This window comes from Oratosquilla oratoria, chromosome 1, assembly GCF_046742065.1.
Source record: "Oratosquilla oratoria isolate Oo_2021 chromosome 1, ASM4674206v1, whole genome shotgun sequence".
In the NCBI taxonomy this organism is placed as follows: Eukaryota; Metazoa; Arthropoda; class Malacostraca; order Stomatopoda; family Squillidae; genus Oratosquilla; species Oratosquilla oratoria.
Window position 1 is genome coordinate 118,100,939 of NC_134777.1, and position 27,625 is coordinate 118,128,563.

A 27,625-nucleotide genomic window follows, 5' to 3' on the forward strand; every position below is an offset into this window, starting at 1 on the left:
TCTTCTGGAACTTTTCCTTCTTTCAAGGAACTATATAATATGCTATGTATTTTGTCTGCCAGTTCATTTCTGCATTCTTTCAAAATCCAGTTTGCTATTTCATCTGGTCCATGCAATTTTCTAACATCAAGATTACTCAAGTGTTTCATTATTTCATTCTTTGTTACTTCTATTTCTTTCATAGGATGTGTGTGTGTGCGTGTGTGTATTTACCTAGTATTTTATAGGAAGGGGAGCTATGCTCATGGTGTCCCGTCTCCATATCTCGTTTTATCTAGACTGTTTCTAAATTTGTGTATCATTTTTGCACACACCACATTCTCATCTAACCTGTTCCAAACGGCTATTATCCTGTGGGGAAAGCTGTTCTTTTTCAGGTCTCTTCTATAATTGTCTTTCTTGATTTTTTTTCTATGTCCTATTGTATCTCTACCATTCCATTTTATTAGATCCTCTCTATCAATACTTTCCATGCCTTTCATGATTCTATAGTTATCAAGTCTCCTCTCTCTCTTCTTTGCTCCAATGTCTGTAGCTCAAGTTTTGCCAGCCTCTCCTCATTTGATAGTTCTGAGAACGTTGATGCCAATTTCGTAATTGCTCTTTGTATTCTTTCAACTTTTGTTATACATTTTTTTTTTGGTACTTGGTGACCACATCGTCGCTGCATACTCCAATTATGGTCTTATCAGAGTGACTAGTATTTTCTTCACCATTTCTTTGTCCAGGTATGTAAATGCCACATTGGTAGATCTTATTGAATTATAAGTTTCTCCAAATTTTTTTTTTATATGTTTCTCAGGGGACATATTATTCATAATAATGTCTCCTAGGTACTTCTCTTTTTCAACTTTTTTCATTTCTTTCTCTCCCACTTCTTTTTTTGCTTCTTCCGAATTCCATTATACTACACTTCTTAATATTGAATTCCCTCTCCCACTTCCTACTCCATTCCCATACTTTATTGAGATCACTCTGTAGCGATTCACAATCTTCTTCAGTGTTCAACATTTTTGTGTTGTCTACGAAGCTCATACAACTTTCAATTCCTTCATCCATATCATTAATATATATAGCAAACACTATTGGGGCCAAAACTGTTCCTTGTGGAACTCCTCTAATCACCTCATCCCAATTGGAATGCTTGTCTCTTATCACCACTCTCATTTTCCTTTCATGCAAGAAGTCTTCCATCCACTTAAGCAGTTTGCCCCATATTCCTCCTGCAGTTTCTAATTTCTTTAGCAATTTCTTATGTGGCACCTTATCAAAAGCTTTTTTCAGGTCTAGAAATGCACAATCAACCCATCCATCTCTTTCCTGTATTATATCTATTAGTCTTAAGTAGAAACACATCAAGTTTTTGACACATGAACTTCCTTGTCTAAATCCAAACTGCCTCGAATTTAGTACATTTTTTCCAAATGCTTTACTTATCTAATTTTGATCATTCTTTCACAAATTTTTTCTACCGTACTTGTGAGAGAGACCGGTCTATAGTTTGTAGTGTTTTCTTTGTCCCCCCCTTATATATTGTTACCATATTTGCTCTTTTCCAATGTTCTGGAACTTTTCCTTCCTTCAATGAACTGCTTAGACTATGTATTTTGTCTGTTAGTTCATTCCTGCATTCTCAAAATCCAGTTTGCAATTTCATCTGGACCATGCGATTTTCTAACATCGAGATTACTCAAGTGATTCATTATTTCACTCCTTGTTACTTCTATCTCTTTCATAGGGGGGACTTTCTCTGTCCACTCAACATCTCTAAGTTGTATGGTCTCCCTTGTAAACACTGATTTAAAATGCTTGTTCATAATTTCTGCCATTTCTATTTCCTCTGTGTATTCTATTCCTCCTTGTCATAGTTTCATTAATTCTTATTTGTTTTTCAATTTGTTGTTTACAAATCTATAAAATAGTTTTGGTTGATATTTACATTTTTTTTATGAAATCCTTTTCGTGTTTTCTCTTTTCTTCCCTGTGTACTTTTACATATTCATTTCTATAACCATTGTATATTCTCCATTTTGCAGATTTTTTGTCTTTCCTCCATTTTACCCAAGCTTTATCCCTTTTATCTCTTAATTTGCTACATCTTTTGTTGTGTCAACATTCTACATATCCTTTTTCTTGTTTTTGTCTTGGAACATATTTTTCCACTCCTTCCTTATAAATTTTTGTCATAATTTTCCATTTCTCTTCTACTGTTATTTCCTCTTTGTATATCCTTTCCCAGTCTGCTTTTTGAAAAAAATCTCATTTTATTGATTTTTTTTTCCATACATCATTCTTCCCTTTCTATATTGCTTGTATTTTCCTTTATATATATTTTTATCTAGTTTCAGTTCACCTAATATGTGGTCACTTTTACTTAGTGGTGTCATATATTCAATCTTGTCCACTATTTCAGGTTCTGATGTGATTATTAGGTCTAGTCTCGATGGCTCTTCCTCATTTCTATACCTAGTATTCTCTTGTATCCATTATGTCATTGTATGTTCCATAATCATATTAAATAGTACATTTCCCCATAGGTCGTCTCCACCCTTCACTATCATCTCTTCCCAGCAGATCTCTTTACAATTAAAGTCACCCATTATAACTATTCTTCCTCCATCTTCCATTATCTTTTTTAGTGTTATCCTTGTGTCTTCTAAGATATTCTTGTGTTTGCTCTCTTTCCACAAAGCCATTTTAGGAGGCCCATAATTTACCACACACTTCCTGCTATTCTTGTCCCTGTTCTCTATTTCCATCATAATCATCTCCACTCTATTCTTTCCATATGTGACATTCCTCACATTTATATCCTTCTTAGTCAGGAACATAACTCCACCACCTTGTTTTACTTCTCTGTTTCTAATCCAATAATTATATGTACCATGTCCTACACTGTTGGGTGGTAATGGACCTTTCAATTTTGTTTCTACAATTCCCATTATGTCAGGTTCCTTTTCCATCAGGTAATCATTCAGTTCATTCAAGCTTGTTATCAATCCATCTATATATGTGAAAGACACTTTTAATTTTCTGCTACCTCCATCCTGTTTTCTGTTTCACTTCTGTTTTTCTCTCCTATGAACTATTTCCTCACTTTCATATCCACTACTCTCCAATAGAATTTCTCTTTGACTGTTCTGTTCTCGTTTTTTTCCTTAGTTTTGATTCTTTTTGTTTTCTCTTCCTCCCTTTCCTCTTTATTCATCTATCTTTTTATCCATACCTGTTTACACTGATCACTTTCTGCTAGTTTACCTGTTTTTTATTAGACATTCTCTGCTGGCGTTTGTGACCTGAATTTAACCTTAATTGGTCTCGTCTTGTCTATACTGTATTTCCCTAGTCATGTATTTCTTAAATTTCTTTCCCTATATCCTGTTCACCTTCTTGAAATACTTTTAATACCTTGTTTACTTTTTCTTTCTTATCTCTTACTCCTGTAGTCCTATTTGGATTATGCTTCTTTTCCATGCCTAATATAATTATACATTTCTTTTTATCTGCTAAGTCTCTTACTTTATTCTCCTTCTCTCTCATCACTTTAATAACTGTGTCCTTAGTGTGTTCCTTCATCTGTTGTTTCACTATATCTCTAAATTCAATTTTATTATCCTCCTGAACTTTTTTTCCAATTACCTCTTTTTCTATGGACTCTTTATTCTCTTTATTCTTCTTCTTTAATTCCTCATTCTCATCCTTTACTTCTTTTAACTGTATTTTTAATTCTTCTATTTATTTAGGTTTTTGTTCTCCTTCTTTAGTTCTTCCAATTTATCAACTTTTTGTGTAATTGTTGCGAGTCGGATAAACCTAACCTCCCATGAATTGTTCATTTTTGTTATTTTTTCCTCTACACTTGCTAATCGAAGGAGGTTGTCATGTCCTCCCTCATTGAATCCATAGAAATAATTGTCTCCACTTTCTATTGCACTGCTCGTATCTATATTTCTAATTTTAGTGCCTTTACTGACTTTATCAAAAGCCTTTTGTAAATCTAGGAATGCACAATCAGCCCATATGTCCCTTTCCTGTATTATATCTAGTAGTCTTGAGTAAAAACAGATAAAATTTGTGGTACATGATCTTCCTTGTCTAAATCCGAATTGTCTCGGGTTTAGTATATTGTTCTTTTTTAGATGTTTTAACCATTTTTTGTTATAAAAATTTTTCACAAATTCTGCCTACCTTGCTTGTAAAGGAAAACAGTCTGTAATTCGTTGGGTCTTCCTTATTTCCTCCTTTATATATTGGTACAATATCAGCATTTTTCCAGTCTTCTGCTATTTTTCCTTCTTTGAGTGAGCAACTTATCATGTTATGTATTTTGTCTATTAGTTCTTCTTTACATTCTTTTAATATTCAGTTTGCTATTCCATCTGGGCCATGCAATTTCCTGACACCAAGGTTCATTATTTGGTCTATTATTTCTTTCCATGTTACTATTATTTCCATCAGGGGGGGGGCGAGGAATTAATTTCTCTTCTTTCATCCCAATTGTTGTACATTTTCTCTAGTGAAAACCGACTTGAAGTGTTTGTTCATGACTTTTCCTGTTTGTTTTATAGTTTACCATTTACATATCTATAGAATAGTTTTGGTTGATCATTATATTTTTCAATTATGTCTTTTTCATATTTTCTTTTTTCTTCTCTGTGTATTTTTACATATTCTTTCCTTCGATGAATATATACTTGTCACTTTCTATTTTTTTTTTCCATCTTTTCCAAGTTGTATCTTTTCTATCTTTTGCTTCACTGCACCTTCTATTAAACCAGCACTTAATATACACCTTTTTCCTGTTTATGCCTTGGGACATATTTATCCACTCCTTTATAGATTTTCATCAGAATCATAAAAAAAATTCCACCTATCCTTCTACCTTGTAGAAATTTTCCCTGCTCGCTTTAAGAAAAAGTTGACCAAGTTTCTCAAAGTCCGTTTTACTATATATCAGATCGTCCTTTTCTGTGTTTTTCATTTATCTTTATATATATATATATATATATATATATATATATATATATATATATATATATATGTATATATATATATATATATATATACTGTATTTCCTCCTTCAGTCTCTAACTCAAGTAGTATGTGGTAACTCTTTGCAATTGGTGTCTTGTATTAAATTTTGTGACAAAATTTTCACAGTGAATGAGAATCAGACAAGAAACAATGGTCTCAAACTATCAGGAAATAGATTTAATTTAGAAGTGGGTAGAAACAACTTCGCCAACCGTGTAGTTAATGAACAGAATGAACTTCCTGCAGAGGCAGTGCAATGTAGTTCAGTTCGAAGCTTTAAGATTCGTTTAGATAAATACCTAAGCAAGATGCTGTAATGACTGTCATTTATTTTATATTATTTGTTTGTTTTGTTATAAATAGTCTTTATTATTATTTGTTTGATTCACATTTATTGTTAGTTATATGTCAACTTATTACTATCTACTATTTATCTGTTTGTTTATTATTTAACTATACCTATGCATTTATTTAATTTATTATCTATATTAGTATATTTTTATTTATTTATTAATTTATCTATCATGATTTTTTTTTTACATCCCACCTAGTTATGGACCAAAAGGTCTCCAGTCGGCTTGCTCCACCTTTGTAATCCTTTGTATCTCACAGTGTTTAGTTTGCTCTTAAAATTGTGTATAGTTTTTGCACACACTATTTTTTCATCCAGTTTGTCCCAGACATCCAACTCTGTGTGGATTTTTTTTTTCCAGGTCTCTTCTATAGCTGTCCTTTTTGAGTTTCTTTTCATGTCCCCTGGTATTTCTCTTATCCCAATTTAGTAAGTCCTCTCTATCAAGGACTTCCGTGCCTTTCATGATTCTGAAGATGGTCAGCAGGTCTCCTCTTTCTCTTCTTTTTTCCAGAGTCGGTAAATTCCGTTTTGACAATCTCTCCTCATATGACAGGTTTGCAAGTGTTGGGGCCATCTTCGTAGTTGCTCTCTGGATTTTTTCAAATTCCTTTATATTCTTTTTGGTACTGGGTGAACATAGTGTCGTAGCATACTCCAGTCTATGCCTTATTAGTGTGACTAGTGTGTGTATATATATATATATATATATATATATATATATATATATATATATATATATATATATATATATATATATGCTTTGGGACATATCCACTCCTTCATTATAAATTTCCATCAAAATCATCCATTTCTCTTCCACTTGTGTCTTTTCATTGTACATTTTTCCCCAATTTGTATTTTGAAAGAATTTCATAAGTTTCCCAAAGTCCATTTTGTTGTACATGAGTCTTCCTTTCCTGTATTTCTCATTTGTCTCTATATATAATTCCTCCTTTAATTCAAATTCTATTAATATGTGATCACTCTTCCCAAATGGTGTCTTGTATTCAAATTTATAAACAATTTCAGGTTCTGCTGTAAATATCAAATCTAGCCTCAACGGTTCTTCATCACTTCTATACTGGGTATTTTCTTTTACCCACTGTGTCATTGTATGTTCTCTAGTCATGTCAAACAATACATTTCTCCATAGATTTTCTCCATCTTTCACTGACATCTCTTTCCAACAGATTTCTTTGCAGTTAAAATATACCATAAGTACCAGGTTACCTCCATCCTTCAACATCTCATTGAATGAGGTAAATGGAGGAGAAATAAGGAAAGATGAGGTGAAAGCAGTTATCAAAATGATGAGCGCAGGTGAGGCACCTGGGTTTGATGGGTATCATGCAGTGTCTAAAAAAGGGAGGCACAGTGATGGTGGACTGGCTGGTGAGGTTGTTTAATGTTTGTATAAAAGAGGGTAGAGTGCCGGAGGACTGGAGGAGTGCCTGTATAGTTCTGCTTTACAAGGGAAAAGGAGACAAGTATGAATGTAGTAGTTTCAGAGGGTTTAAGTTTAATTGGGAAGGCTTATGGGAGGGTTCTGATGGTAAGGATTAGGAGAGGAACAGAGAGAGAAATTTGTGAGGAACAGTGGTTGATTTAGGACAGGTAGGGATTGTTTGGATCAGATTTTTGTGGTAAGGCAGATATGTGAGAAAGCCCTAGAAAAAGGTAAGCATGTTTTTTTGGGCTTTCTGGATTTGGAAAAGCCTTAAGATAGGGTAGACAGGAAGACAATGTGGGAGGTATTGCAGAAATATGGGATAGGAGGAAAGATGTTCAAAGCAGTTGAAGAGTTTTTATGATAGTAGAGCCTGTGTTAGAATCAGAAATGGAGAGAATGAGTGGTTTGGGGTAGAGTTGAGACTTCACCAGGGATGTATTATATTGCCTTGGCTGTTCAGTTTATACATGGATGGGGTAGTGCAAGAATTAAATGCAAGGGTAATGGGCCGGGGATTGGAGATGGTTAAAGAAATTTGAGAAAAATGAAAGATAAGCCAGTTGTTGTTTGCTGACGACACTGCACTTGTGACAGGATCAGAGGAGGGATTAAGGAAGTTAAAGATGGAGCTTGGGAAGGTGTGCAAAAGAAGGAAGTTGAAGGTAAATGTAGGTAAATGTAAGGTGATTGTGGTGTAGTGCTATAAGGTGCTCTAGCATCGGACAAGGAGGGCGTCACAGTGAGCATGCCCGACCATCAATGACACTTCCTTCAAAGACTCTTATTACGGCTGACAAAGCCTCATTCACATGGCCCCAAGGCCTCATTTATATATGTACCCTCTCGTTCTGCGCAGGAAGCTCTCAAACCAGTCTAGTATTAGCCACCATATGGTGCGCATGTAATGCTCCACAACGCCACAATAATGATTCAAACGTCCCCCCCGTGTTTCTGTTGGACACACACAACATAGCAACCGCAACGCCGCTATACGGATTCACGAAGAGATCCGAACATCTCTCATCTCCTTCGGCTTGGCTATAGTCCCACTCGATTTTCCGAAGCCTGTCCTGGCGATGACATACACGAACAGGTGCGCCGAACTAACATTGCCCATTGACAGCTCACCGACCGCTGCTCGCGACTACTTCCTACGGAATTTTAGTGACGTGCTGGTCTCCAAGGATGGCCCCCGCACCGTCCCCCTAGGAAAGACAATGGTTCTCTCCCCACCCCATGAGAATCCACCTGCAAACCGACGTGACGCCCCTCACCGTCCACATGCCCAGGCCGATACCGTTCGCATTTCAGGTTCAAGCGAAGGAAGACCTTGACTCAATGGTGCAGCAAGGTGTCGTCACGCCTGTCGTAAGGCGAGGCTTGTGTTATGTTCCCTTGGCTGTTCAGTTTATACATGGATGGGGTGGTGGCTGACAAAGCCTCACTCATATGGCCACAAGGCCTCATATATGTACCCTCTTTCACTCTGCTCAGTGAGCTCTCAAACCAGTCTAGCATTAGCCACCATACAGTGCGCATGTAACGTTCCATGTACACTTAACGCCACAATAAAGATTCAAACGTCCCCTCGCGTTTCTGTTGCACACACAAAACATGGCGCAGTGAGTAGGATTCCAAGCAATTGCTTGCAACGTGCAACACTGAAACATGGGACGACACGCGAATTGGTGACGCGTACGTGAACGAAGCACTGACGGAACTACACCAACAGGCGACGGGGAACGTGCTGGACCGTGACTGCAGTGCCGGTCACAGCGCGCACGCATGGGACCGTGAAAAATCGTGTGATAGTGATGGTGACGTGCCTTTGTGCACGTTGTGGTACGAACAAAAAGTCCTTCATCCCACTGTTTCGCCCTACCAGCCGCGAACGTCAACCTGCACGAGGCCCAGGCCACTTGCGCAGGCCGTGCGAACAAGGAGGCCTTCATCCTGTTTAGCCCTGCTGGCCGCGAGTGCCACCCGCGCGGAGCCCAGTTGACTCGCACAGGCCACCCCAACCCAGTTTAGGAACTGGCACACCGTCTCTGCTCCCTCGCTGCAATTACATCACCGCAGGAGGTACCAACCCACTGCCGCCTACACGAGGTATTGGTAGTGACAGTCTCGGACGTCCAGTAGGACATATACGCATACGCCGTGTCGCCATGCAAAGGGTTACCCGCCAGACGCACGCACCCTTACCTCAGCGACGCCCCCCGCCTTCACGGGGATAGGTACTCGGCGCCTAGGCATGTTGGAGATATCAAGAGCCCTACAGCCGCCACTCTCGACGCAGACGATGCGGCCGACATATCTCACATGCCCCCCACCCCCCGCAACGGGATGCTTCCAGACCATCTCGACGTCGGAGACAGGGACTGCAACACCGCCATACGGATTCACGAAGAGATCCGAACGCCCCTCATCGCCATCTGCTTGGCTATAGCCCCACTTTCCGGAGCCTGTCCTGGCGATGACATACACGAACAAATGTGCCGAGCTAACACTGCCCATTGACCTCACCGACCGCAGCTCGCGACTACTTCCTACGGAATTTTAGTGACGTGCTGGTCTCCAAGGATGGTCCCCGCACCGTCCCCCTAGGAAAGACGATGGTTCTCTCCCCACCCCATGAGAACCCACCTGCAAGACGACGCGACGCCCCTTACCGCCCACACGCCCAGGCCGATACCGTTCGCATTTCAGGTTCAAGCGAAGGAAGACCTTGACTCAAGGTGCAGCAGGGTATCGTCACGTCTGTCGTAAAGCGAGCTCTGTCGCCGCCGCCTGTGCTGGCGTCCTTCGATCCTGCCCTGCCAGTGGTACTGCAGACGGATGCGTCGAGCCTCTACAGCACCGAGCCGCCCTCTCCGCTCGGTGGAAGACCTGCTGTTTTCGTGTACGGACCTACTGTCCTCGTGCGCGGATTCCCCTCGATTCCGCCCCCCGACGCAGTGTGCATGTAGAACTGAAATGCCAGGCATTTCCGCTTCGTCCAGTGTGGCCCGCGGTTTCCGACAGGCGCCGAAACCCGACACGCCACTATCATTGAAGACGCTTGCTGCCACCTGGGCTGCAACCAAATGCAAACCATATCCGTTTGGATTGCCCCAGTTCTCGTTAACGACGGACCATCGTCCGCTCGTCCCCCTCTTCACGTCAAGAGCGCCGTCACCGACAACGCCGGCGCTTCGTGAGGACGACCCGTCGCCGACGCCGATGGGGCTCTCTGAGGACTATGGGTCGCGGCACGGCCACCCGCTTACCTGCGTGACCTCCGGGCTCCCGTCCGACCGTCGCGCCAGACCCAGCTCCGAAACGCCCTTTCCACCGACGAGGATTGGTACTGTACGACCAGCGCATCGCTGCCCCCACCGTCTACGGGAGCGCCCATCGGCCTCCGAAGACGCCGCCCCGTCGCGTCCTATGCTTCGGTGAAGGACCTGCCATTCTCATGCGCAGATCCCCCCATTTCCGCCCCCACCGCTCGCCCCGGCTCGCGGATAGGCATACCTCTCGCCATGGTCATGCGAGCGCGGGGGGGGGGGGGGTTAGTGCTAAAAGGTGCTCTAGCATTAGCATTGGACAAGGAGGGCGCCACAGTGAGTATGCCCAGTGACGCTTCCTACAAAGACTATTACAGCTGACAAAGCCTCATTCAAATGGCCACAAGGCCTCATTTATATATGTACCCTCTCTCGCTCTGCGTAGAGAGCTCTCAAACCAGTCTAGCATTAGCCACCATACGGTGTGCACGTAACGCTCCATGAACACTTAACATCACAATAAAGATGAGATGTACAAGGAGAGACGATGGCAGTAAATTGGAAGTGAGTATTAAGGGAGAGAGACTGGAGGAAGTGGACAGCTTTAGATTAGTGGTTCTTAACCTTTTTCAGTGCCCATACCCCTTGATATCTCAGAAAAAAAAAATTGTACCCCCATCCAATACAAATACAATGCAAACATATGAAAAGGATTAGTGATACATACAAACCTTGCTTTGCTTTCTCATTGTAAATATACAGTACCATGCACTGGCTATCATATCTTGTACCCCCAGGTTCAAAGTTTTGTACCCCTTGGGGGTACAGGTATCCCAGGTTAAAAACCACTGCTTTAGATACTTGGAAGTGAATGTGGTGGGAAAGGGAGGAATGGAGGTGGTGGTAGAACATAGATTGAGAGAAGCAAGTAAATGCCTTGGAGGATTAAAAAAAAAATGAGAAATAGACATTTGGGAATGGATGCTAAGAGGAGATTGTATGAAGGGGTGATTGTACTGACAGTACTGTATGGGGGCAGAAACATAGAACATAAGAGAGGAAGAGTTTAAATGTGCCATTACTAGTATGGCAGTTAATAAATTCACCTCCAGAGGACGAAACGTCTGACCTCACTCAGGGCACGTGACCTGAGGCTTACTGAGTTCCCCATTGTAGCTTCCTCCTCTGTATATATATATTATCTTTTAGACATACGAGGTTGAAAGCTAAAGAGGATTCAGTTTTGATTATTTAATTTGTGTAGCTTCTATATAGCACACGGTCTTCTTGTCTTAATCTCTGATGTTTATCAATATTTCTCCAATTGTGGCCAATGTTTCAGAACTTCCTGGTTCCATCTTTTGAGTAATATGAACAGGATCAGTGGTGGGCTTATATATATGCCATGTGAGGATCAATGGGGTTTCTATATGAGGGGCAACTTCTGATTGGCTGCCTTGGGCCAATAGGGATGAAGAGTTGGGGAAGATTTGTCAGATATCTCTCAGTGTATATGTTTCATCTTACTGGGCCTATTTGCTTCATGGAAGACAAGGCCTGCAGATGCTTGATCTGGATGTTGATGCTGGGTTAGTTAGTTTGTATGTAGATAGGATCCAGGGACAGTAGCTGATGGGAATCTGATTCCTTGTCAATGACTGCTGTATTCTTGTCTAGATTTTTTCTAAATAATGTTTGGCTGTGTGAGGTGGTGTAGTGTGATTTAATGGACCTGTTGGACACATGCAATGTCAAGCATTGTGTTTGCTTTGTTGTTATCCAATGTAGGTGTGAGGTCCACACTCCTCACTGCTGTATTTGTACTGGTAGACAACCTGATCTTCCTGTTATAGTGTTTTGGTGATATTGGGTTGGTTGTGCATTATCATTTAGGCTATTTTCTTGGTTTTGTAGTATATGACGAGTTGGACATGTTTCTCTGGGTCTGTGGCCTTTATGTTTTTATTAATGATATCTCTAAGTATTTTTTCATCTGTCTTGTATTCTGTAGACATGTGATTCTTGTAGCATATTGTGATGGAGTTTCTGTTGTTCTGTGCTGTGCTATCTTCTTTGGTGTATCATCTATCCAGAATTCTTTTTGTGATGTATGTTACTTCGGACTTAGTGTATCCATTGTTAACCAGGACCTGTGTGAGCCTTTCCATTTCTTGGTGTGTAGCTTTCCATGTGGAGCAGACTATACATTCATACATATATATATATATATATATATATATATATATATATATATATATATATATATATATATATATATAAGAACGGGATCCGGCGAATTCACCGACAACAATTTATCGACAACAATTCATCGACACGCTCAATTCACCGGTATACGCAATTCACCGAAAAATAAAACTAAAACTATTCAAATTTGATATATATAACTAGGTCATGTTTTCATCCTTAATTTAGTATACTTTTATCTTTGATAATGAAATAATTACTTTCATAGCCTTTATTTAGGATACTACAAAAATTTCTTTTCGTAGTATTTATCAAGAATAGTTAAAGTTCTTTAATGACAGAACTATTGAAAATGACAAATTAGTATAAACTAAATTTAAAATTATAAATTGGTTTACTTAGAACTAGAAAGCTATGTTATGGGCTATTGCCCGCAAATAATCAGTCAGTCCCGGATAACCTGACGACAATATATCGACCCTACATCAGTGGTTCTCATTTTCTATGTTTTCATTATAATTGGTGATAATATTATTGCTGAGATTTATTTATATTTTTATTCATCAGTTGTTTTCATTTTCTATGTCATCATTATTTCTATCATTACAATTGGTGTCGATATTTTTCTTGTTAATTCATCGATATACACAATTCATCAGTAGTTCTCATTTTCTATGTTTTCATTATAATTGGTGATGTTTACGAAAACCGTTTTACATTCTTTACCAAAAACAAATAATTTGCTTGAAGGGTGGCTTAGGACATTTGAGACACAGGTTGCTGGACACCACCCTAATATTTGGAAGTTTTTCAACTGCCTGAAGTAAGAACAAAACTAAAATGAAGTCAAAGTCGATCAATACTTGGCTGGTACTTCATCTCAACCACAAAGAAAGAAATATCGTGATTCTTCTGAACGGATAAAAAACATTGTAGAAAGATATATTTCATATAGCAACGTCGTTGATTATTTGCTGGCAATAGCCCATAAAGTAGATTTCTAATTTTAAGTAAACCAATTTATAGTTTTAAGTTTAGTTTAAACTAATTTGTAATTTTAATAGTTGTGTCATTAAAGAATTTTAACTATTCTTAATAGATACGAAAAGAAATTCTATCTTGTTTCTGTAGTATCCTAAATAAAGGCTATGAAAATAATTATTTCATTATCAAAGGTAAAAATATGCTATATCAAGGATGAAAGCACGACCTAGTTATATATTTCAAATTAGAATAGTTTTATTTTTATTTTTCGATGAATTGTGTATATCGATGAATTGTTGTCGATGAATTGTTGTTGGTGAATTGTTGTCGGTGAACTGTTGTTGGTGAATTTGCCTAGACCCATATAAGAACATAAGAATGAAAGAGACTGCAAGAGACCATAAGGCCTACAGTAGGTAGTTCCATGTCCATTATCACCTGTCATCCCCATCTATAAAGTTGTCTAACCATTTCTTTAAACAACTGATAGTTTCAGCATTCACTACATGGTTACTACATGGTCTATTCCATTCATTGACCACCCTATCAGCAAACCAATTCTTTCCTGTTTCCTTTTTAAATCTAAATTTGTCCAGTTTAAATCCATTACTGTGAGTCCTGTCCTGTTGTCTTAATATAATGACCTTGTTTGCATCACCTTTGTTAAAGGCTTTCATCTACTTGAATACCTCTATTAGATCACCCCACATTCTGCGTCTTTCCAGAGAGTGTAAGTTAAGGTGCCTAAGCCTCTCTTCATAAGGTAAATTTCTGAGCCCATTCTCCTCTGTACTGATTCTAGTGAAATGATGTCCATTCTATAAGACGGAGACCAAAACTGTACTGCATAGTCAAGGATAGGTCAGACACTAGAGTTTGATAATTACTTCTCCACTTCTATTTGTGACCATCCTAGCAATGAAACCTAGTGCTTTGTTAGCTTTATTCCTGGCACTAATGCACTGTTTCCTGGATATAAGATCAGGACTCACTAGAACTCCCACGTCTTTCTTGCACTCAGTTTTCTCTAAAAACATGTTATCTAAGCTATATCTATTTTTGAGGTTGTGTAGCCCTAAGTTTAACATGCTGCACTTTGAGATACTGAAGTCCATTTACTATTTCATTGACCATGTGTACAATTTGTTAAGATCATCTTGCAGAATATCGGCATTGTCTCCTTACCTAATTAGGTGTCCTATTTCAGTGCCATTTGCAAAGTTACTAACATCACTATTAATACCATTGTCCAAGTTGTTTATGTACATAATGAATAATAAGGGACCCAAAACCGTGCCCTGGGGAACTCCACTAGAAATATGACCCCATTTGGATTTTACATAATTCATGGTGACCCACTGTTTTCTGTCACTGATTCAAGCTCTAATCCATTCTAACACTTTTCCTCCTATGCCATGTGCTTTGATTTTATTTAGTAGTCTCTGGTGGGGCACCTTGTTGAACACATTGCTAAAGTCAAGGTAAATAAAATTGTAACTATCATTGTTATCTGATAGTGTATGGTGTAAAAAGACAGATTAGTCACACATGACTTATCCTTGGAGAACCCATGCTATGAGTCACGAATCAAATTATGTCTCTCAGTGTGATTTCCGAGTCTATCAACTATTATTAATTCAAGCATTTTACCTATAACTGATCTCAGACTGATTGGCCTGTAGTTGCATAAAGATGATTTATCTCCCTTTTTGAAAACAGGAACAACATATGCCTGCCCCCAATCAATAGGCACAAAACCAGTGTCTACTGACTTATTAAACATTTCTGTTAAATGGTTATAATTTCAAATTTACACTCTTTAAGCACTCCCAGAAAAATTTCATCTAGACCTCAGGATTTTGTAGCTTCAAGTCTTTCAATCTGTTTGGCTACTTCTACCTTACTATGCTGATATTTGATGGTCTTTCTTCATCCCCACTGAAAAATGGATTGCAGTCAGGTACTTTATCTAACCTCTCCTTAGTATACACTAAGAGAAAATATTTGTTAAAACCTCATTCATTTTTTTCTCTGATTCTATAATGACATTTTTGTCATTTTTAATTAGGACTATCCTTTCCTTATTTTTTGTTCTGAAGAGATGAAAGAAGCCCTTGAGGTTGGATCTCGCTTGTCTGGCAACCTTAATTTCATAGTTATGTGTATATATATATATATATGTATGTGTATTTACCTAGTTGTATTTTACGGGAAGGGGAGCTATGCTCATGGTGTCCCGTCTTCATATCTCATTTTATCGAAACTATTTTTAAATTCATGTATTGTTTTTGCACACACCACTTTCTCATCTAACTTGTTCCAACTGTTTATTACTCTGTGAGGAAAGCTGTTCTTTTTCACATCACTTCTATAGCTGTCTTTCTTGATTTTCTTTCCGTGCCCTCTTGTATTTCTATCATCCCATTTTATCAGATTCTCTCTATCAATAATTTCTATGCCTTTCATGATTCTGTAAATAGCTATTAAATCTTATTGTGTGTATTTACCTAGTTGTATTTACCTAGTTGTATTATATGGGAAGGGGAGCTATGCTTGTGGTGACCTGTTTTTGTATCTCGCAAGATCAAGTTTGTTCTTAAATTGTTGTATTGTGTTTGCACACACTATTTCTTCATCCAATTTGTTCCATACATCTATCACTCTATGTGGGAAGCTGTTCTTTTTCAGGTCTCTTCTGTAGTGTGCATGTGTGTGTGTGTGTGATGATATGGTTTAATGTCACAAACTCCCCCCTATCAGAAGGCTAGGATGGTGCCCCTCACAGAAGACTTTATAGCATGGAATTTAATGAATCACGCCCTTGGTTCAACAATATATGTATATATACATACATACATACATACATACATATATATATATTATATATATATATTTCAAAGGCTTCTTTCCACTTACAAGGGAGGCAGCCAGCCAAGGCTTGCACCAACACCCACCCATCTCACTCCCATGTTCCCCATTTGCCTCCCTTTCATCTTAGCTCCTATTGGTCATCTTTGTCTCCCACCCTTTGCCTGGGTCATAATCAATACAGCAAGATACAGCATATCCATAGCAGGGCCAGCCAAGTCATTAATATGATGACCCTCTGTCCTTGTCTACTCATGCAAAAATAGAAAAGACAAGCAGAAATCCCTTCGGGTTGTATCGATTCACAACTATTCTCCACTCACACCTGTCCTTTGCCTTCTCCCTTCCTTGTTCAACAGACATTCCACTTTTAATCATATCCCCCTTCACCCTATCCATCTTATTCTTGGTCTCCTCAAGTTCACACCATCCACCTCTGCTTTTCATACTTTTTTTTTTTGCTAATCTTTCCTCACTCATTCTTTCCATGTACCCCAAACCATCCTAATATTCTTTCATCAGCCCTATCTGCCAGTTTTTTTCCATGCATGATAATGATTTGGTTTAACATTGCAAATTCCTCTTATCAGGAGACTAGGACAGTGCCCCATACTGAGGACTTTATAGTGTGGAATTTAAAGAACCATGACCTTGGTCCAACATGCTTGTGGCAGAGTTCACTCCATCATAGCTTGATCTCAGTTGCAAGTAGCAATGTTTTAACCTGTTCAGCCAATGAATGTCCACATACACACACATATCCACATACATATACACACATATATCCATCCAGTGTATACATCTTTACAAGAAATGTCATAGAATGAAAAAATATATGAATACATGGCTCACACAAGACTAATTCTAAATCTTAGTACTATTTCTGTATACATTTTACATATTCTAACTCTTACTCTACTTTTCTATATATTCCTATTTTCTATCATATAAATGCAATAACCAGTGATAATTCATGTCTATCATTTCTAAGGTAAATGTCAAATGCTTGCTCTGCAGCCAAGTCATCACAGACTATAATAAATAACTTATAATTCTGGATCAATCACTCCCACTGGGAATGTGAAGTTTTTTTTCCAGAAATTTTTTTCTCATTAAGCTCTGCAGTCATTCAAGAAGCACAGCCAAAGAACAAATTACCTTAAGATTATCAAGAACAGTATGCTCTTCCTCTTCATGCCTTTCTGCAAGCTAATAGATATTGCACAACCAAACTATTCAAATCATCCTATTGCAAAGATTCACAGGAATCAATAGTCAAATGCGAGGCTACAAAATCCACTGTTAAAGCAATTCATTCATATTAACTGAATTCTGATCATACAAGCCTGCTATATACATTTTCCTCATTCAAGTCCCAAATCATGACGACATATACTGTATCTTAAAAAAGTCTTCAACTCATCAAATATTCTCAGGATGTTATATAGAACCTTCGATATAATATCATCTGGTAAACTTATGGTTATTCACCTGCATTTTATTCTTTTTTCTTTTTCAAAAACATCAGTACACACTGCATATCATCAGTATAGTACAGTACTTGACATGTATTGTACCTACCTTATGAACTACTGTTAGGGTTACTACAGTAACAAGACACCACATACCTATTATTTCCACGCTGAAACAGGGCGGAAATTTCCTCAAACGTCTTGTTTTTGGTCTCTGGCACCTTGTAATAGGTGAATACCCAGAAACATGCCAGTAGAACACTGAAGGGCAGGAATGTATAATTCTCAAACTTGTCCTGAAATGTAAAATAATATAATTACATATTTTCTTATCCTATTTAAATGTCAGTTTATTATTTTCCTTTCTTAAGTTACTGAAATAATGAGGTATTGATTCAATTAACAGGAATATACTTCACAGAGCTGTAACTTCTGTTTAGACCGAAAGAGACATTTGTCTTTGTATGTCCCTTTGCTATATTTATTTTTTCTATATAAAAAAGTGGTTATGTGTGAATAATATTCTGATGCAGCCCAAAGGAATTTCTCCTCATCTTCTCTTTTCCTGCATGAGAGGATGGAGAGGGAGGAGTCACCAATTAAATGATGTAGCCCTGCTGTGGATGTACAGTCTCTTGCTACATTGCTTCTGGCCTGGTGCAATGGGCAGGATACAGGGATGACCTGTCATCCATGAGGAGTTAAGATGGGAGAGGAAAAGGTGGTGGATGGGGGTGAAATGAGTGGGAGTTAGTATGTGCCTTTTGACTTGGCTACCCCCCTTCTAAGAGGGAAGAAGGCCTTGGTATATAGATAGAAGAAAAAAATCTATCTATAAATCAAGGATCTTTCCCCCTTATTAGTGGGGTAGCCTATTCAACAGGCACACATCTATTCCCACCCATTCCACTCCCATCCACCACTCTTTCCTCCCTATCTTAGCACCTCATGAATGAAGGATGGGAAAAATCCCTTCAGGCTGTGTCAAAATATCATTCACCCTTAACCACTTCCTAATCCCCCTCCATCCCCTGCCCCCTACCATCCTTACATCACAGTATCATCTATACATAGCCAATCTCTACTAACCCCTATTTCCTGCCTTCTCCTGCCCTTGCTCAGCAGACATTCCCCTCTTGCTCAAAGCCCCTTTCACTCCATCCACCTCTGCCTTCCATACCTCTTTTACTAATCTTTCTTCACTCATTCTTTCCTAATCATCCCCCCACAAAATAAATGAATAAGCAAAAAATGAATATATACATACATATACCAACAGCTCTTTCCCACTTACAAGGGAGGTAGCCAAAGTCAAAGGTATAAATCCACTCCCATCCATTTCATCCCCACATACTCCACTCCCATTCACCAACCCTCCCTCTCTCTTTTCTTGCCTCTTTCTGGATGACAGGTCATCCCTGTATCTCACCCACTGCCCTGGGTCAAAAGCAATGCAGCAAAACACAGCAAGGTCACTTCACTTAATCAGTGACACCCCTCTCTTCATCCCTTCATAAAGAAAAAGAGATGGGGAGAAATCCCTTTGGGCTGTATCAAAATATCATTAACACATACTTTCTAACCCCCCCTCATCCCCACTCCCTTTCATGCATCACAGCATCATCCATACACAATCATTCTTCACTCATCCCTATCTTAGGTCTTCTCCCTTCCTTTGTCAATAGGCTTTCCCCTTTTTCCCAATGCCCCTTTTATCCCATTTATCCATCTCAACCTTGGTTGCCCCTTATGTTCACTCCATCCACCTCTGCCTTCCACACTTCTTTTACTAATTAGTAAAAGATCATTCTTTCCATGTGTCCAAACCATCCCAATACTCTTTCATCAACCCTATCTCCCAACCCCTTTTATGCCCCCACTCTCCGATTCACCTCATTTCTCACTCTATCCAGCCTAGTAACCCCTACTATACTTCTCAGGCATTTCATCTCAAATACATTTAACCTCTTTCTCTTTTATGTTCCATGTTTCTGCCCCATACAGTGATGTTGGCACAATCACCCCTTCATACAATCTCCTCTTAATATCCATTCCCAAATGTCTATTTCTCATTATACTTTTTAATCCCCCAAGGCATTTACTTGCTTCTCTCAATCTACATTCTACCTACACCTTCACTCCTCCCTTTCCCATTGCATTTGCCCCCAAATATCTAAAGCTATCCACTTCTCCAGCCTCTCTTAATACTCACTTCCAATTTGCTGCCATCCTCTCTCCTTGTACATCTCGTCACCTTTTACCCACATCTACCTTTAACTTCCTTCCTTCACACACTTTCCCAAATGCCATTACTAAGTTCCTTAATCCCTCCTCTGATCTTGCTACAAGTGCAGTGTTGTCAGCAAACAACAACTGGCCCATCTTGATATTAACCTCTTCAATACAAGTCAAATATTCGCCCGCACATCAGGTTGCTTGATATACGTTGATGTATCACAATACACTTATTACAAAATATAAATTACTGCTATTATACTTGTTCTCTTTCACCCTGAATAAATATAACACCACAGAAAATGTGATCAAGCCTGTTCACAGAATATGGGGGTCACTCAGCTACAACAAAATACATATAATTAGGAAGCCAATGCTGGCATACTCATATACCCCACTCACAGTTCATGATGCATACATAGCTGTTGTTGTATTCAAAAGGTTAAAAACAAAAAGCTTCACACTAATTGACCTTCTTAGCCATCATGGAAGTCTGCTAAAGCTGGTTGCTACTTATTTCTATATATAATTGCAAAGCAACTTACCTTCATTGGTGGGAAGGCAATGCCCACAAGGAAGTTAGCAAGCCAGTTAATGAGCACTGCAATGGACATAGCAGCGGGGCGAGGACCCTGCGAGAATAGTTCAGCAGTAATCATCCATGGGATGCTGCCTGGCCCAATGGCAAAGAAGATGACGAAACACAGGGTGCTTATCACAGAGATGAAAGTCATCCACGATATCATTTCCTGCAAAAGGCAAATGTTTGGTAAAATAATCTCTGATTTCTGATGACCAATGCATAATCTAGTGTCAATATCTTTCACAAGAATGTACTGCTTTGCACAATGATAAGTTGATATCTATTAAGTGAATCTATGATATGCATTTACTGAATACAGCATGAATAAGTAATATACATCAGATTTTTTCCATGTTTGGCTTTTTTCCCTGATGCAATAATAATCTTTTCTATTTACATGACTTGTAATGACTCAAGCCACAATTCCAAGAGTTGAAAGGAGATAGGAAGCAATCTTTGAGGATTAGTGGTCTTTCATGTACATCATACAACAGACTTAGTTTTGTAGAGATAACATGCTAACATACAAGTCCCTCACTTATTCCACTGCATTTCATGAAGAATCACTATATCTGGCATGAGCTCAAACTATTATATTGTCCCTTTTAATATCTACCTAGATACTGTTATCTGCCCTTGTACCATCACATGGGTTTTTACCTAATCTAAGTATACAGGAAAAAAGTTACACTTGTAGGGTCCTGTTTTATATTCTCCAGTTACCATATCTAGTTTTAAATTCATGTATATTTCCAGCTCGGGCTATATAATTTTTTAGGCTACTCCAGTAGTTTATACATATGGAGAACTGTATTTTTTCACATTATTCAGACATACAGTCTTTTTCAATTTTTCCCCAAAGATGTTTGTGATGCCATTGCATCCCAAAGTACGAGACTTTCAATTTTATCCACCCTCTTCAGTGACTTGGACACCACAATCAAATTACCAGTTGTCAGCTTTCCATATATGAAAAGCTATGAGTAGTACAGCTGAAGCTGAAAGAAAGATCTTGGGCCCAGCCTAGAGACAGAATGTAAGCTCTTCAGGGCCACAGCTCATAATAGAGGTGAGGGGGTTGACTAGTCTTGTGTATGGGCCACTTCGCTGTTCATCATGTTAGACCACCACAACCAGGTACCCATCATTGGTCCCTGTGACTTAGTATTCCTCTATGAGTGAAGATTTGTCTACACAGAAGAATATTGTATGAGGGACCAATGATAAGTACCTGCTTGTGGTGGTCCTGCAAGATGGACAGTGGAGCTGCTCATTCTCAAAACCTATCAAGTTCTTAACTTCTATCAGGAAGTGTAGCACAGAGGGACTGACACCTGGTCTCTAGATTTCCCCCAAAATCTCTTTCTACCAACATCAACAATATTTCTTACACCATTTTTGCACATGGAGAGCCAACAAACAGTAACTGCTCCCCTCTTCTTGCTACTTTCAGCTGGTGGCATGAAAATGATCCCATGCAGGTACAACACAGACAGTGGTCCAAAATTTCTCTCCAGAGATCTGTGGAAGGGCCTGAGGACTGTTGCCATCCACTGTGAGGCTGTGGGTTTCCAGTCAGTCATGCTCAAAGTAACAATTATTATTATTAATACTGCATGACTATTGATGCAGAAATTATTATCAAATATGGTAACATAGCCTAGGGTCTACAGTACTTGGCTGTTGAAATATGCAGCTTCATCCCTTCTACCAAGAGGTCTGCAGCCCCCAGAACCACTGTTTTTGTTGAGTTAATGTGGCTACTCTGAGTAGTGATTACACAACATGAGGCCCAGATACTCTCAGTCAGAATGGCATCCTAATTTCAATGGGAATAGGGTTAGGAGTTGAGATCTAGGAGTATGACCAAGGGTCCACCACCACCTCCAACCACTATCATCTACCACCACTTACCATCACTCATCCACCACCCATCCACCCACCACCATCTGCAGCTCTCTTATTGACGAAGTTGCTGCTACTCATAATTTCCTAATAACCATTAATGCATTCTTTATCACTATATATTTCACCAGTTTCCATACAATCTAAGATGCCATTACAAAAGTGCTGGAATATCCTTCAAACCTCTTATCTTACACAAGTACTTACTTTGACAAGGAAGCTGATGGTGATAAAAATAGAGAAAATGAACATTCCCCCAAGGCCATAGAGGTGTAGGGTGCGGCGACCAGCGCGGTCCATGAGAGGGATGGAGACAAGGGTCATGATCACCATCACAGCCCCAACCCCCATCGTTGCGTATTTGCTCTGCCACTCTTCTAGACCAGCGTCCGTAAACAGCCCCGTGGAGTAGTATAATACCTGCATGATGTTGAATAGTAAACCTGTCTTCATATATTCTCAATCTCTGGCATAATGCATCACAGAAAATATTGAAATGATATATTAGTAAGTTTAATTTCAATAATCTTTTATGTGGTATATGTTATTTTGGTTAATGATACATTACTCTACACTGAAAAACTTTACAAGTAAAGTTAAATTCTGTCTGCACAGGATGAATGTTCTATACAATCTGGCCATATGTAATTACTTGAGAAATCCTCAATTATGATCAAAGCAAGCAAATTAACTTGGAATATTTTATTAAGTCACCATGTACCCCATTCAAGCAAAAGGTCTTGAAAAATGTATTTGATAGCTATGCAATATGTCACTATATTCTCACATAATTTTAAATACATGACTACTGCCTCACCGCATTTATTCCCGAGAGCTGTTGTGAGAGTTGCATAACAACACCAATGGTGAGAGGCATACGAAGAGAGGAGGACCGAATCAGCTGCACCAATGTGATCTGCGCCTCTGTCTGACTCGCTAGCTCCTCAGCTCGCATCTCCTCAACATCCTCCTCTACATGGGTAGAAGCTCGTAACCTTCGCAGAGCTGTAAAGGTAAAAATAAATAATTTACAAACATACAGATCCCAAAATGTCTTTTATCCTCATCCTTTTCCCTTCTTTCTAAAACATGATTTTATTTATTTAAAGATCTTCTGCCAAATACCTACTCCTTTTTACATCTGCTCTCCCATTTGCCTCTTTCATTTTGCATTTTGCTTCACTTCTCTTCTTTCAGCATTTTTCACAGGCTTCTCTAGTTCTACTTTGCAACCAATTCTCATAAGCTCAGATCTTCTCTTCCACCACCACCTTTACCTCTTCATCCCACCATTCATTGCCTCTCCTGTTCCCTCCCCATTCCACATACTATCTCTACACACTTTATCACTTCCTCCTTGAAACACACACCCATTCTTCTTTTACTTTTGTTTACCACTATCCCTCATCACCTTCCACTCTTTTTTCAGCTTCTCTTGATATTTTATTTTTATTTAATTTGTTTATCCTCAGCCACTCTCTACCTCCCTCCCTTATTCTCTTGCACTTTTCCTCCACTCTCAATTTCCCATCTATGCTAATCATCTGTCAATCCCCTGCTCTCTCACCTGTAACATTAACACCCAGAACTCTTCCAATCTTCTTTTTGGGTACCACAACATAGCCCATTAATCCCATGTTGACTATATTCCCTTCCATCATCCTTTCACATGTGTACTTATTTCTCATTTTAAAAACTGAGTCCACTATCATCAACTCCTTTTCTATACATATCTCTAACATTTCCCATCTAGAGTTCTTACTTGACACCTAGAACCTCACTACTAAACCATCTACTTGCTCATCTACCCTTGCATTGGTATCTTCCAGAATCACTACATTCATATTCCTCCCAAAACTCTCTACACTTTTAGATCATAAAAAAAAAAAAAAAATCTCCCTCTCTTCTTCACTTTTCTCTTTACTGGGGCTGTACACATTCACAAAATACAATATCTCCCATTCCAATTTCACTTTCACCCACATTATCCTCAAGACACTTCCTTCCACTCCACTGCACATTTTCCTATTATTTACCAGCAGTGCTACTCTTTCCTTCCCTTGCCCACTCCCTACTGCACTCCCAAACTCTAACTCAACTGTCATGATCTAGCATTTGTGTTTGAGTTGATTTATCAAACCTCAGCTACAACCTGCTTAGTTCCTTCAATCCAGTATCTAGTGTGTCTAACCATCTATTTCAAGTAATACCTTAGCTATGGGTGCTAGTGTCATCACTCTCTCTGGCTAATCCCATGTTGAACTGACCTATGTGCCTATTTTCTAATCCTGGTATCACATCTGGCCTCACAATGGTGTGGGATGCCCCTGTGTCTTGTAAAGCTTTGACTGCATACTTCCTTTCACTTCCCTCTACTCCTATCTTGGCATCTTTCACATAAGGTAACCACTCTTGGCTGACTCCTGTATTTTCCATCTTGTTTAACCTATTTTCACCTACAGAGCAATTGCTATCATCTTTTTTGCCTGCTACTTCCTTCTCCTTTGTCTTGCTGTTGTCCTTTCCTTGTCTCGAATCCCACCACTGCCACCACTGTTAGTTCCGCTGCTACCAACACTTTCAGTTCCCTTCTGTGATATAGTAATTCTTCATTCACTACAACTTTCTTCACTTTCTTTTTATCCTTTTAGTATTGTAAGTCACTCATCTGTAGGCTCCATGCCTCTTTCATAATGTATGCATTTAGTCAAGTTCCATTACTCAGTAATGAAGGTGAATTAAATCGAACTTTAAGTTTTCTTCATTTTCTTCACAAATTCTGGTACAACGTATGGTCTTAGGTACACCAGAGGATTACCACCTGGGATCCTCTTACACCCACCAAGCCAAGTCTGCTTCGACGTCACTATTTAATTCATCCAATAACTTTGAATGTTACAAATAAGTGCCACCCTTTAAGGGCGTGACTTTACCTCTAAGCACCAATAATTTTTCTCCTCCTCCACCCTTTTCTCCAATCAAAAAGACTGTTATACTGTCTCAAGCAATACTATTTATGCAAGCAATCTGTCACAAGCTGAGCGTGGCTTCATGTTAACATTTCATAACATCAGCATTCTCTCGATATCCTAACCTATGTTTACAAAACACAAGACAGCAAAAGAGAATATGCAACTCTGCACTTCCTATTGACCATTGTTTCAAAACATCCAAGTCATAAAATTTGTATATCTTTTCACCTACCCCTCTATCTACCTAAATGTACCACAATCTACCAGCCTCTTACAGTCCCCTTTATTTCCATTTCCCTCAGGGCAATTTTCCATCCCATGATCATTATTCCTGCAGGTGTAACATCTCCTACTCTGATTCACATCACTCCTATTTCCTTCTACATACATTATTTTCTGCCTGGTTTGCTTGTTTCCCATTTCCTGCCTGTGCCTTTGTCCACTCTGCCTAGCATAACAATCCTGAGTTCTATGCCCTACTCTCCCACAGCCAAAACAGTGGACTGGATTCTTCCAACTATCCCCTTCTTGTGACCTCACATATCTCTGACTCGGAATTGCATATGTGCCTCTGTTCTCACCCCTCTGAGTTTGTAATATGCTTTTCTTCCTATTTTCACTTGTTCTAAACACAAAAATTTCTGCAAAACTTGCTGCTTGTAATAAAGTCTCATATTTCTGCATGGTTACATATACCCTAGCCTCATTGTTCAGAAGTTAAGGAATTGTTCAATTGCTATCACCTCCAAGACTTTGGTAGTTACTGCGTTTTCTGCATGCATCCATTTGTCTAGGTCACTCCTTACATTTCTGGCTAGATCCATATATCCATGACCTATATCCTTCCTAACTTCTCTGAATTTCTTTCTGAAATACTCTAGAGGAATCTTATACGCCTTTAATATTTTGCTTGCAATCTGATCATAATTATATATACCATCACTATCAAATACTGTGTACACATTTAAGGCTTTTGGGGTTAGGCTAGATGTTATCATTGCTGACCAGAGATCCTTTCTCCATCCCAATTGTTTCACTATACCTTTGAATGTAGAAAAGAACAATTTTGGATCCCTTTCATTAAATTTGGGGATAAGTTGACTCGCTTTTAGGATACTATCCTCTACACTTTTCTCACTACTTACCCAAGTTGACCGTTGCATACGCTGTCCTGCTCCAACCCTATTTGTTTCCCTTTGAGACTCTGTCCTTCGTTTAGGATAGACCTCACTACATGATTCAGCTCTATATTCCCCACTTATTCTAATTCATTCATATTATCTACAATTCATACTATCTTCCTTTTTCCCATGGAAGTCTTTAATTTTCAATTCTAACTTCCTCCATGTAATATCTCCCTCTTAATCTTGGTAATCCTTCACCTATCCTACATTCACTCCTGTTATCCTCTATACCATAATGCCTGTCCCTTACCTGTGGAGTTTCCTCAAAACTATGAAACTGTGCCTCCTGTCTTAGATTTACTTCATCATGTCTCATCCCACTTGCAATTCTATTTTCCTCCATGTAATATCTCCCTCTTATCCTATTTTCACTACTGTCATCCTCCCTACTATGATATCTGTCCATTACCTGTGGAGTTTCCTTGAAGTTGTGAAACTGTGACCCCTGTCTTAAACTGATGTCACGGACTGGCCTGTGTTTGAGTTCATGTATCAGATCTCAGCTGTGATTCGAACAGTTGCCTTTTAAAGGGGTTTTCTTGCTTCACTAGGACAACAAAAGGGTGAGGTGCAAAATTAACTATTTAATTCACATGATATAAAAAATACACAATTTACCTTAGCCTGGTGTATATGGGATATATGCTGGGCACGAGCGAGGGAGTCAGAGAGAAAGCCAATGTCCACATCTCTTAGATTTATAACAAGACCACACAACACAGTTCCAGTGGCAAGTACCAAGTTTTTATAAATATAAACCTAACCTACTTCTATTTGCCTGGGCTTCACCCAATAGATTACTTTTTTATTTTTGTGTGAAGAAGGCTTACAATTTATCGCTTTCTAGTTATCTGACAAAAAAGGAGAACTCTTCTATAATAATATGGATGCTACTTCTTCATGTCATCATTCATGTCGACCTCCAACCTCAGACAGAGGTGCCCAAATTGTGTACTTCTTTGCCGCCAGTTTGAAAAATCCTCCTGTAACTGGGACATTCACATAAAAAAAAGCCTAATTCATGTTTTAAATCTTATTATCTAATTTAAGATAACCTACTAATTGGTTAAATTTAACATCAATAGGCATTTTCATTAAGGTTGAGCAAA

At 39.0% G+C, this 27,625-nt stretch overlaps 1 protein-coding gene across 15 annotated transcripts in view; it reads right to left on the reverse strand.

Annotated features, from left to right (window-relative positions):
- Positions 1–27,625, reverse strand: part of Glut1 (Glucose transporter 1) — a 490,886-nt gene that overhangs the window by 209,846 nt on the left and 253,415 nt on the right. For 13 of the 15 annotated variants that reach the window (XR_012966402.1, XM_076185336.1, XM_076185306.1 and 10 more), the window contains 4 exons: positions 23,178–23,365; positions 22,568–22,780; positions 20,418–20,621; positions 17,793–17,933 (listed from right to left, as the gene is read on the reverse strand). Coding sequence is in view for 13 of the 15 variants with exons in the window: in XM_076185336.1 (XP_076041451.1) it covers positions 17,793–17,933; positions 20,418–20,621; positions 22,568–22,780; positions 23,178–23,365 (746 nt within the window). In the remaining 2 variants the exon portion in view is untranslated. The remainder of the gene's footprint in view (positions 1–17,792; positions 17,934–20,417; positions 20,622–22,567; positions 22,781–23,177; positions 23,366–27,625) is intronic. The other 2 variants (XR_012966403.1, XM_076185371.1) reach the window with 1 other exon arrangement.